The sequence below is a fragment of the Cololabis saira genome, chromosome 3 (assembly GCF_033807715.1).
Source record: "Cololabis saira isolate AMF1-May2022 chromosome 3, fColSai1.1, whole genome shotgun sequence".
Classification (NCBI taxonomy): Eukaryota; Metazoa; Chordata; class Actinopteri; order Beloniformes; family Belonidae; genus Cololabis; species Cololabis saira.
Window position 1 is genome coordinate 25,131,011 of NC_084589.1, and position 13,454 is coordinate 25,144,464.

General features: G+C 42.4%; 1 protein-coding gene across 2 annotated transcripts in view; it reads right to left on the reverse strand.

Moving 5' to 3' along the window:
- Positions 1 to 13,192, reverse strand: part of foxp3b (forkhead box P3b) — a 28,833-nt gene extending 15,641 nt beyond the window's left edge. The window contains exons 1-2 of one of the 2 annotated variants that reach the window (XM_061718360.1): positions 13,128 to 13,192; positions 12,825 to 12,874 (exon numbers count right to left, since the gene is read on the reverse strand). In XM_061718360.1, the coding sequence (XP_061574344.1) occupies positions 12,825 to 12,874; positions 13,128 to 13,177 (100 nt within the window). In that variant the 5' untranslated portion in view covers positions 13,178 to 13,192. The remainder of the gene's footprint in view (positions 1 to 12,824; positions 12,875 to 13,127) is intronic. The other variant, XM_061718361.1, reaches the window with a different exon arrangement.
- Between the last annotated feature and the right edge of the window lie 262 nt (positions 13,193 to 13,454).

A 13,454-nucleotide genomic window follows, 5' to 3' on the forward strand; every position in this document is an offset into this window, starting at 1 on the left:
TGTCTGTAGATGCAAGACCTTCCAGCATTCCCTGTCTTGAATTCCCGTTGCCGACCCTGCCTGTTTCTGGACCCTGCCTTGTCTCCTGCTCTCCGTTGCCTGACCTTGTCTTCCGAACTTGACACCGATTGCTGCCTGATCCTTGTCCTGCATTCCTGCCTGCTCTTCGTCCCCGTTGAGGGTAATAAAGCAAACCAGAAAAACTACCACAGTGTGCGCCGTGTGTTCCACTTGGGTCCAAAACCTCAGTCCGTAACATCTGGCCTGTTGTTGCTACTATAAGTGACACTGATGTGTTGTCTTGGACATCGGGTGTATTTGCACAATGTATCTGTATGGAATTGGTGTTGCTGATACCAGCCTGAATTTTACTGGATATCGGATTGGAAAGGAAGTCTGTGGAATCGAACATCACTAGTCTGAACTCCTCCATCGCTGGAGTTTTACTGAAGCAGGATCAGCTAACGGCTAGGACCAGCCGTGCTGCCCTGCAGGGGGGTGATGAGGATGATGAGAGGAAGAAAGCAGCAGAAATGTGAGCATGTCATGGTGGACCAGGACCTGCAGCTTCTACTCTCCTGTGCAGATCAATGGTTTCCTGTCATAATGTTTCCAGCAACGCTGCTTCAGCAGCTGCAGACTCCTTCCACAACGATATTTGGGGGTTTAGGAAGTGGTGAGCTGCTTCCTGCATTGTTGTGTTCCTGTTGCACGCCTGACTTCCTGAGGCGTGTGGTGACACCGCCGGTTCAGGGTGGGAGGGGTTCTGGCAGTGCGACGCTGTCCTAAACAGATCCTACATGGAGGAAACCCTCAGGTGGAGGCTCAGGCCTACCGGCTCGTACTTGTCCTTGTTACAGGTGAGTACAGTTCCTATCAACCAATGAGGGCGGAACCAGAGTCCTCCAGGGTCCCGGTTGGTGAACCATCAGTGATAAACGGCATATCGGCTTCACTGTCCTCCCATAATTCCATGTTCTGGCTGATGCAGAACGGGTCATGTGACCTGGACATTCAGATTGATGCTGAACTGTAAGACTCAGATATAAATATAAGACACATGTGAAGTGATTGCAGGACTGATGAAAATATAAAGTTGAATTAAAGAAAATAGGCCGATATTAAGATGTTTCAAACATGGTTCCTGCCTTCCTTAAAACGCTGATGCTTGTTTCCTTAGATATCAGATGAGAAACCGGGTTAGAGACACAGTTTTAGAAGAAGCAGCACAACGTTTTATAGATAAAAGGAGGAAACAGTGGAACTCACTGATTACTTCAACTCACACACAAATGGTGACGATTTCTCATTTCATCAGGTTCGAATCGGTTTTCCTTCATTTGATAAAGAAAATACAGCTAATTCTCCACAACGTATTGTAGCTTCCTGGGAGGAGATATGGACAGATGAGGCACTACAGTCTGCATCCCATCCTGAGTCCCAAGTCCCGACTGCCACGTTCAGCTGAATCTAGTTCTTCTGTTCTAGGGACTCAGTTGATGTCATATTTGACTATAAAGCAGAACATCTGTTCCTTTCAGGGGAGGCTTCATTCATTTATGTTTAGGCGTCAACATCACCAGAGTTCAGCTCCCAAACATGAAGGAAGCAGTGAGATCAGAGCTGTGGTTGTCTCAATGTGAGGCTTTCAGCTCGTCACAATCACAGTTTTCACACCAACCTCTTCAACATTGCAGAGAATCAAAGTTTCCTGCTGCAGCTTCTCACAAACAGGTTGCGGTTCAGCGCAGGTGCGAACGCCGCCACCAACTCACTAGTCACCACGAGTGGGAGGGAACAGGTGTCACCTTCAGCCCGGGGCCCAAAACCATCAGGGACCCGGGGCCTCATTTATAAAAGAGTGTGTAGGATCCATACTAAAAGTGCACGTAAACCCAAAAGACGAAAATGGCGGGCGCAAAAGAAAATCCGGATTTATAAAACCGTGTGCACGCACACTTGCACGCAATGTTCGCTTTATAAATCACAGTCCAGCTGGAAGGTTGCGCAGGTGAATTCGCCTCATATCCCGCCCTCTACACGCCCACTTCATACCATAAATGGGCAATGTAAAGTATTTCATGACTGTATTTGCATATGAATGAGCCTGCTGAGCATGCGCAGCGGCTTCCTGCAGCCTGTTTCTGCTGCACGTCTGGATGAATGAGGCGTGTCGAGCAACTAAATTTCACGGAGACTGAGATCGAGATGTTGTGGATGAGGTGGAGGCCAGGAAAACGACATTATTTGGTGGTCACAGTAAAAGTATAAATAGTATATAAATAGTATAAAATAAAGCGAATGAGTGGCACGTCGTTGCTGTACTAAACACTGTTAGGCGCAAGGGCGCAATTTCCACTGGGGACAGGGGGGACATGTCCCCCCCACTTTTTAAAATCATGTTTTTGCCCCCCCCCCCACTTTTTACAGTTTAAAAACTAACGGTAGGCTCAGCCTGTAATTGCAAATCATCAAGACACCCTGTGCGAAGGCGATGCGAAAACGGCACGGCAGCCCCGCTCCCCCTCCTCCCTCCTCCCTCCTCCCCTCTCCCCTCAGTGCTGCTCAAGGCTGATTTATGGTTCCGGGTTAAATCGATGCAGAGCATACGGCGTAGGTTACGCGGCGGCCCCGGGTCTGAGTATCTGAGGGTTAGGTTCTGTAATCACATGCCCCCATGGAGGAGTGCGTAGTCTGTCGTAGGTCACAGCGTAGGTTACAGCGTAGGTTACAGAGTAGGTTCCACTGTAGGTTACAGCGTAGGTTCCACTGTAGGTTACAGCGTTGGTTACAGCGTTGGTTACAGCGTAGTGTGGCCTAGGTCACAGCGTAGGTCACAGCGTAGGTTCCACTGTAGGTTATAGCGTAGGTTACAGCCTAGGTTACAGCGTAGGCTACAGTGTAGGTTACACCGTAGGTTACAGCCTAGGTTACACCGTAGGTTACAGCGTAGGTTACAGCGTAGGTTACAGCGTAGGTTACAGCGTAGGCTACAGTGTAGGTTACAGTGTAGGTTACAGCCTAGGTTACACCGTAGGTTACAGCGTAGGTTACAGCCTAGGTTACAGCGTAGGTTACAACGTAGGTTACACTGTAGGTTACAGCGTAGGTTACAGCGTAGGTTCCACTATAGGTTACAGCCTAGGTTACACTGTAGGTTACAGCGTAGGTTACAGCGTAGGTTACAGTGTAGGTTACACCGTAGGTTACACCGTAGGTTACACCGTAGGTTACACCGTAGGTTACACCGAAGGTTACAGTGTAGGTTACAGCGTAGGTTACAACGTAGTGTGGCCTAGGTCACAGCGTAGGTTACAGCGTAGGTTACCGCCTAGGTTACAGTGTAGGTTACAGCGTAGGTTACACCGAAGGTTACAGCGTAGGTTACAGAGTAGGTTACAGCATAGTCTGGCGTAGGTTACAGCGTAGGTTACAGTGTAGGTTCCGCCGTAGGTTACGGCGTAATTTACAGCATATGTTACAGCCTAGGTTACAGCCTAGGTTACAGCGTAGTTTACAGCGTAGGTTACAGCGTAGGTTACAGTGTAGGTTACAGCGTAGGGTACAGCCTAGGTTACAGCGTAGGTTACAGCGTAGGTTACAGCGTAGGGTACAGCCTAGGTTACAGCGTAGGTTACAGCCTAGGTTACAGCGTAGGTTACAGCGTAGTGTGGCCTAGGTCACAGCCTAGGTTACAGCGTAGGTTACACTGAAGGTTACAGCGTAGGTTACAAAGTAGGTTATAGCGTAGGTTACAGCGTAGGTTACAGCATATTCTGGCGTACGCTTCGATGTAGAAGTAGATATCAGGCTTAACCTTCTGCTCCTTCACCCAGCGGTTCCTTCGAGATCATGAGTTTGCCGGTGTAGGGACGTATACAGGAACTCTGATTCTCCCCGTCAGCAGGAGGCTCACGTCTCTTCAGACATCATCCCGTCAGATCAAAGACCTCCAACCTGCTTCACTCGTTATTTCTGTCAGTCACATCTGTGTTTGAGGAAGTATTTCCTCCATCAATAATGCACTTGGCCACATTACAGGATGGAAAGTCGCAGATGCCTCATCCGTGTACTACTATGAATGTGTGGGTTTTTGAGTCTCATATTTAAAATTTTATGTCCAAATCGGAACAATACATCAAAGTCGATGAGTAAGAAGCTCGTTTTCACTTCTTCTGAAAAAACTGCACGGAATCATTATTCAAATCAACACCGATAGTGATCACATCTACTAAAATTTAACTGCACGATACCCACGTATGACAAAACGCTGATCAAGACATCAGCAAAGGCTTTAGAGAGGCAGTTGTTGCTGTATATCAAACCTTCAAAGCAGAACTGCCTGAAGACCAACTCAGTCTGCTGTCCTGGAATACGCCACAGACGTGGTCCAGATATACAAGTTCTGATATTCAACTTTTCATGAATCAATTGATCCAATGTTCTTCTGATATAGATCCTGATACCTGGGATTTGGGTATCGGCCAGTGATTCCTATAATAACAGATCCAGAACCTTGCAGGATCTTGAGTATTCAAACTGGTCTAGACAGTTATCACAAGTGCTACGTGTTCTGTAGCCACTGCACTTGTCCTACAACTGTTGGTGTTTCTACTCATCTGCTGTTGTTCGTGTCACTGTAGTTCCACCACCAACCATCAGGTGGAGCAGTGGGGTTTCCTGCAGCGTCACCTTCATTTAGTTTACTTCCTGTATGTAGCTCAGACATGACAACTAAGCAGAACTGATAAACCTTGAACCTCGGTAGCTTTTACTGACCTTTTAGAAAACTCTTTCTACACGGCTTGAAACAATAAAGATGTTGCAAGCAGGAACATTAAATTCAATTCAATTCAGTTCAATTCAATTTATCTATTGTCTATTACAACAGAAGTTGTCTCCGGGATGTTTCCAGAGACCAGAACATGACCCCTGAGCAATTATTACATAAACATAACCTAAAAAAACAACAGGTAAAAACTCCCCTTTAGGAGGGAAGAAACCTGGACCAGGACCTGGATCATAAGGGGGAAGAAACCTGGACCAGGACCTGGATCATAAGGGGGGACCTGGACCAGGACCTGGATCATAAGGGGGGGCCCTCCTGCTGAACACCAGCCGGGGCAGAGCCAGAAAGAATGCCGAGAAGCAAAAACAATGGTGCATCATCAGCGAAGAAGCATAAACCAGATGTGGCTGCAGGACTCAACACCACCGGTCCAGGCCAGATGTGGACCACAGAAAACTGGACCTGTGAGCCCCGTCTGGGCCAAACCTTCTCTGCTGTCCGGGTCAGACCAACAGACCCCAATGAGCAGGTTAATTACACATATTCTAACTTTCAAAGCTTCTAAATGGTCTTAAACTCTTGTATCTCCGGAAAACAACGGATTAATCAGTAAATAAAGTTTAGCCGTACGAGGAGCTTCCAGAAACTCCTTCCTGCTACCACAAACATCGGTTCCATTGGCTGATTGGTCCTCTGGTCCTCTGAACTGACGTTTGGTGTTCAACAACTGTCTGAAAGTAAAATGACAGACATGCTAATATAATACAACAGAAATAGAAAATGTACGGAAAGGAAAAGGGGCACTCCCTCCCTAGTTATGCTTGTGTAGGTCACGTAAAGAGGAACATATCTTCTGATGTAAGACAGCTTTGTCATATCTGTCAGACAGTGGGTTATTAGCAGATACCACCAACATAACAAGCTTCAGAAATGTCTGTATTTTTAAACTCAGATCAGTTTATACAGTCATGGTGTTTGCCTGCAATGTTTTCTTGGCATGGTCAGCTACCACAGAAACGTTTCCTCTGTTAATCCTCTTACTAGCTGCTTAGTCCCAAAGTAGAGTTGTTGTGGACTCCCCTGAGGGTCTCCTTGAATTTGAAAGTGTAAACACTTCCAGACCCTTATGACCCGAGGTGGAACTGCAGCAGAAGCTGGAGTTGTCCTACTGCAGGAAGATGGAGCTGATCATCCCTGTGTTACTTTCTATATAACTATGGAAATATAGTTATATTTACCATTTCAACCAACACCGGATCAGTTGTTCCACCTGCCCTGCTTCTACCTGGGTCTGGTCCTGGTCCCATTACTGTTTATACGGACCATAATCCCTGTCTCTCTCTGCCCTACATGCATAACCCTCATCTGCTGGTCCCTGATGGTACAAGATCATCATTTGGACGTCAAAAATAAAAGGGGGGCAGCCAGCTTGTCTGATGAAGGCTTATCTAGGGAGAAGGTTGTTTTTTTGTTTTTGTAAATAGCAAATTTTGTAAATTGAGGAATAATGTTTTTGGACGTTCCACCTGGTACCTGGCTGCTTGGGAGTTTTCCTGTTCCTGGTCTGGTCTGGTCCTCCTCCTCACCAACCAATCCATCATGTGGATCTTTATTTGAACCCCGGCTCTCCGTGGCAGCTGGTCGTGTTGAACAGTTTGGCACTTTGCCTTTGTGTTTTTAGTGTTTGTAATGGTTGTTTCTTGTTTGATGTGTCTCTCTTGTTTGTTTTGGTAAATAATCTGTTTAACATATATACATGGAGAGGTACACATACCTGTAAATATGCTCCTGTAATGATTATAATAGCGAAAGTCGAGCCATCTACAGGAAAAACAACCATAACGCCAGTAGTAATATTAAAAATAATAGTATTATTGTTGGCCATATTGTTGGCCCGGTGCCACAACAACTGCAGTGTGGGGAATAACAATTGCTTTGATAAAAATCAGTAAATTAAGTTTTTAACTGTGATTTAAAAACAGTTTGCAGTTTCAGGAGACCTGATGCATTCTGGGAGTTTGTTCCACAGGTGAGTAGCATAAACCTGAACACTTCCTCTCCATGTCCAGTTCTGACTCTGGGAACAGGAAGTAGACCTGACCCTGACGGCCTGAGGGTTCTGGCTGGTTCCTGGTGAACCAGAGGGTCAAAAAAAACTCCAGGGTTTTTAAAACTAATAGAAGCTTTTAATTTTATTTTAACTTCTATTCTGGGACAGACATGAAGCCAGGGTACATCTACTTCCACTTCCTGCTGCCGAAACTACAAGCTGAAGCATCATGGAAGTATCTGCTATGAAGACCTGAGTTGTGTTTTCTGATTAAATAATGGCTCAGAGAGAAGGTTCTCAGTCACAGTCCACCTGAGGTTTGTCTGAGGAGAGCAGGAACTAACTTCTGAACTGATAATTGGAGCATTATCTCAAGTGAATAATCTCCTTATTTGGCGTTGAAGTTTCTCTTCTTCAGATATGTGAGTGGGTTTCGTCGTTCAGCATTCAGACCAACAAACATCAGAGCAGATGAAAGGCAGGAGGAACAGGAAACGGGCCCACATACCTCTCTAAACATCTAAACTTGTATCACCAAGGCCCGGATCACATGAGTCAGTCTGAGGTCCTGATCGGAGACATGTCTGCACACCTTTTAGCAGATTGTTCCCTATTTATCTCACTGTGTGGAATTGTGGGGATCAACATTTAAAACCACCTTAAATTCAATAATAAAACTGCAAAAACGAGTTATACGTATCATCAATAAGGCTGATTACTATGCTCACACAGAGCCACTTTTTCTAAATTTTCATGTTATGAAATTTTATGATTTGTTTTATTATAAAATCATGCAAATTATGTTCAGAGCAAAATCAAAAATGCTCCCTGACTCAATACAGAGGGTTTTTTCAATTCAGGAGACTCTATAATCTTAGAGGTGTCTGCAATTTTACTGTACAAAAAGCTAAAAAAGGTATGAAAAGGAGATGTGTCTCCATTACTGGAGTTAAATTCTGGAATGATGCCAACACACATTTAAAAATATGTCATTCTCTTTTGTTTTTTACGAAAATGGTTTGTAAAGCTATTTTTGAAGCTTATAAGTGCGATTGACTATCTGTTAATGTTTCTTTGCTTTTCTATTGTTTCTTTGCTTTTCTGTTGTTTCTTTGCTTTTCTGTTGTTTCTTTGTCTTTTGTTGTTTCTTTGCTGTTCTGTTGTTTCTTTGCCTTTTGTTGTTTCTTGGCTGTTCTGTTGTTTCTTTGTCTTTTGTTGTTTCTTTGCTGTTCTGTTGTTTCTTTGCTTTTTGTTGTTTCTTTGCTTTTCTATTGTTTCTTTGCTTTTCTGTTGTTTCTTTGTCTTTTGTTGTTTCTTTGCTGTTCTGTTGTTTCTTTGCCTTTTGTTGTTTCTTGGCTGTTCTGTTGTTTCTTTGCCTTTTGTTGTTTCTTTGCTTTTTGTTGTTTCTTTGCCTTTTTTGTTTCTTTGCTTTTCTATTGTTTCCTTGCTTTTCTGTTGTTTCTTTGTCTTTTGTTGTTTCTTTGCTGTTCTGTTGTTTCTTTGCTTTTTGTTGTTTCTTTGCTTTTCTGTTGTTTCTTTGTCTTTTGTTGTTTCTTTGCCTTTTGTTGTTTCTTGGCTGTTCTGTTGTTTCTTTGTCTTTTGTTGTTTCTTTGCCTTTTGTTGTTTCTTGGCTGTTCTGTTGTTTCTTTGCTTTTTGTTGTTTCTTTGCCTTTTTTTGTTTCTTTGCTTTTCTGTTGTTTCTTTGCTGTTCTGTTGTTTCTTTGTCTTTTGTTGTTTCTTTGCTGTTCTGTTGTTTCTTTGCTTTTTGTTGTTTCTTTGCTTTTCTATTGTTTCTTTGTCTTTTGTTGTTTCTTTGCCTTTTGTTGTTTCTTGGCTGTTCTGTTGTTTCTTTGCTTTTTGTTGTTTCTTTGCCTTTTGTTGTTTCTTTGCTTTTCTGTTGTTTTTTGCCTTTTGTTGTTTCTTTGTCTTTTGTTGTCTCTTTTTCTTTTCTGTTGTTTTCTGCCTTTTGTTGTTTCTTTGTCTTTTGTTGTTTCTTTGCTTTTTGTTGTTTCTTTGCTTTTCTGTTGTTTCTTTGTCTTTTGTTGTTTCTTTGCCTTTTGTTGTTTCTTGGCTGTTCTGTTGTTTCTTTGCTTTTTGTTGTTTCTTTGCCTTTTGTTGTTTCTTTGCTTTTCTATTGTCTCTTTGCTTTTCTGGAGGTTGATAGCCAAAAAAAGAAAGTTGGTAATATAGGATAGGCTTTTATAAGCAGTTTGCTTCTGCCTATGCCTTTTCAGTCATTGTTCAACACATGATTATTTAGACCCTCCAGAAAAACGCGGGCAAAAATCCTTTATTCCGCGGGCAGAAATCCTTTATTCCGCGGGCAAAAATCCTTTATTCCGCGGGCTAAAATCATTGATTTTGCGGGCTAAAATCATTGATTATGCAATTAAATGTGCGGGTTTTTTATGTGCTTTTATGCGGTGAAATTGCGGAATATGCTGGAAGTTGCGGATTCGGCGCTGAGCTCTTCCCTCTTAAATTCAGCGGGCTGTCTCGTCTGATCTGAGGTCGTAGAGAAAAAAAAAGGAGAGCGCAGGTGGAGAGGAGAGGAGAGGGGCGGTGGCCGTCTCTCTCCCTCCAGCCCGCGGCTCAGTGCTCGGGTGATTGCCGGGCGCACCGGCGCGACGAGGGGGACGAGACAGAGCTCCGTCACCCATGGATGTATAACGCCGTCACCCCACGCGTCCGCCGCCAAGATCCCCCAGTGGATGGGAGCTCCGCCTCCGCCGGCCCTCGCAGGCGCAGCGGTACGCGGTCAGCGCGGAGACCTGAGTCCACCGGCAGCCGCGCCCCCCGCGCAAGCGGCACTCTCTTTACCTCTCACCCCCGCGGGTGAGAGCTGCTGTTTGGGGGGTGGCGGTGAGGGGTGCGGAGGTCCCCGGGCGGGTCCCGCACGTCGCGACCGGGCGTCCCGACCTGTCACTCACAACACTCCCCCCTTTTCCAAACTTTATGCGGCGATGATGCGGTGAAATCAAGCGAGCCCCGCATAATTCGCATATTCAGCGCGGACATATGCAATATTAACCCCAGTAAAAGTGATTTTTCTGCACCAGACATTGAAATCCGCGGAAGGTCTGTAAATCCGCGGACAGCCGTGAAATCCGCGAAAAATTCCGCGATCACGGAATCGCGGATTCCTGGAGGGTCTAATTATTGGTTTTGTGTGAAATGTCAATGCTGTGTTTTGGGTGTTGTTTTTGTGTTGTCAGGATTTAAAAACTCCATTCATTCATTCACGCATTCATTCATTCATGATGGCGGATCAAAGACCCGAGGAAACTGTAGTATTAATTAAGACGAGGCTCGCTGAGCCGGATGATGGAGACAAAACCGTCAAATGTACAACTCTGCATGAGCTGCTCAGTCCAACAAACATTTATCTAAATCCGAGCCCCTCAGCCGGGTCTGGACCAGAACCAGAACCAGACCGACCTCCTGGCCTCACTGATCATGTCCATGACTTCACAGTTAGAAAAGAACAGAACCACTTTGGTCTCTTTGGAAGAGTCTCCAGGAGGAAACCTCTTCTGTCCAACAAGTCCTGGTTCCTCTGGAACCAGGTCCTCTGGAACCAGGTCCTCTGGACTCATGAGACCAACGTGGACATGTCTGGTCTTCAAGTCCAGAACCAGGTCTGGAGGAAACTAGCAGAACCATCTCAGACCCACTGAGGAGCACGGTGGTGGAGGGATGCTGGTCTGGACCTGGACCCCTGCCGGTCCCTGGTGGACCAGGAAGTTCTCTATAGACCAGAGTCCTCTAGGATTCATGAACTAACTCATGTCTGCAGCTGGAAGCGTTCTGGTCCAGGATGTCAGAACTGAGGTTATAAACGTCGTCACCAGGAACACGAGAACTTGTGTGGGTGGAAACTCTGCCTCATCTCTCACTTTAACTCAGACGCAGAATAATCAAGACGCTGTTTGGAATCATGGGGTTGATATCGATCCGCTGCAGTGATGAGCAAGACGACCAGAAACTGAAACTAGAAAACATTTTTCCAGCAACTCCACATCAGCTGTTCGGATGTTGCTGTATCTAATCCGGGCGAAGCAGAAACACCAGTCATCAGATTACCGTATTCTCATCTTTCATTTGAATCGGCACAGATTACTTTTGTAATACTGTATTTGATCCGGTCTTTGTACGTTTTGACCGTAAAGAAACGTAATTCTCGTTTAAGAAACGTTTAAAAAATTAATATATATATATATATATATATATATATATATATATATATATATATATATATATATATATATATATATATATATATATATATATATAAATATATATTAAAAATGCATATATATATATATATATATATATATATATATATATATATATATATATATATATATATATATATATATATATAATGTATAAACCATTAATATATATGCAGACGAAAAAGATTGAAAAAAATAAACTTAATTCTCGTCAGTTGTGTGTAAGACCTGGAAACAGGCATTGTGGCATAGAATTGTCAAATTGGTTTAATTCACCGTTCAAATTGTTACAGATTACTTTTGTAATACTGTATTTGATCCGGTCTTTGTACGTTTTGACCGTAAAGAAACGTAATTCTTGTTTAAGAAACGTTAAAAAAATTTATATATATATATATATATATATATATATATATATATATATATATTATATATTAAAAATTCATATATATATATATATATCAAAATATATATTATATATTAAAAATGCATATATATATATATATATATATATATATATATATATATATATATATATATATATATAATGTATAAACCATTAATATATATGCAGACGAAAAAGATTAAAAAAAATAAACTTAATTCTCGTCAGTTGTGTGTAAGACCTGGAAACAGGCATTGTGGCATAGAATTGTCAAATTGGTTTAATTCACCGTTCAAATTGTTACAGATTACTTTTGTAATACTGTATTTGACCCGGTCTTGACCGTATAGAAACGTAATTCTTGACATTGTAACAAGGAGATGTACCTGCTGAGTCTACTACCACTTACTTAATTTTAACAACTTGTGCTTTTTATTATTTTACCTCTTTTCTTATCATTTTATTTCATTGTATGGGTTATTTACTGTTTAATCTTGCTGCTTTTAATGTTGGTGTAAAGCATTTTGAATTACCTTGTGTTTAATTGTGCTACAAATGAACTTGCCTTGCCTTTATTTAAAGTATCGTTCCGACCTTTGAATATACATTTGTCACTGATATTTTTCTTTTTGTGAGTTTGTGTTTACATATTTGACATTTCGTGTTGCACACATACACAAAGACACACACACACACATGCACACACTATATTAGCAAACTATTAACATGAAATAATTCAAATTGTTAGTAAAGAATCATCTCTTGAATAGATACAGGGGTTGTAAGACCCAGATGTGAGTCCTCCAACCCTGGACCAGATCTGGGTCCTAAAACCTGGTCCAACCAGGGCAGGTTCATGAACTCTGGGCCCACCTTCCCAAACAGCTCCTAATGATAACGGAGCGGCAGATCAAACCCACGTGTGTTTTCAAGCTTTTGTAATTGAATAATCAGTTATAAATACACAGATCTTTCTAAAATCCTGTAATATGTAGAGTATATTTGCATATTTACATAGTAGATCTACATATATCGCATCTATATTTCACTGCATTTAGCATAAAGGTCTTTTTTTTCTAACCGATCTCTGAATCTGTTTGTCTAAAAAGAGGTTTTTTATTTTGGGAAAAACTGTGTAAGACGGTTTAAAGATAGAAAACAAAATAATCTGCATCTTAATGTATATGAGAACAGAAACTCCTCAAGCCGTGTTTGAAGTCCTCTGCGTCACCGTCGAACCTGAACATGACGATCTAAACTGAGTGTTTGTTCTGAAGGAATCATGCTGTATGGAGCTGCTGACCCTGAAGGTCTGGAGGTCTGAAGGTCTGGAGGTCTTAGTAAAATACATAAATCTGAACTCACCGTCGCCGAAGCAGAAGTTCACCTCAGTTGTCTTCCTCTCAGGAGAAGCTCTGAAACGATGCAGAGGGGGAGTTATTCCACAGGAAATAAGATTTTCACCTACCTGAACTTAAAGAACGTGGCAACATAAATATGTCATGAAGAAGACTGAAGGATGTGGAAGAAAATCGAAGAAAACTGCAAAAACAGCTCAAAAATATCCCTCAAATGAACCTCAAACCAACCGAGCGTTTCTGGATGGTTCACATAAACAGTTTCAGTTTCAAAGAGAAACTTTATGTGTAAATATAAGAAGTTGATCACCTGAAGGAACAGAGTCGAAGCTGATGTTTGCAGACGGCTGATGAAGACATCTGAGAGGAGGGAGGTATATAGGAGGTATTTATCCCCCCAGACGACACCAAACATCCTCACGTCACTGAAAACCATTTTAAATCAAGCAAAACCCGCCGCCACAATTAATATATATATATAGACACATGTATCTAGCTATCTATATAGATATAGATATACAAATATATCTATTTAAATAAATCAAATCGCATCTCAAAACTCACCTCTTCAGAACAGCTTTTAATGTGTGATTTGTTTCTTATCTTTTATCTCTTATCTTTTATCTTGTGGTTTTTA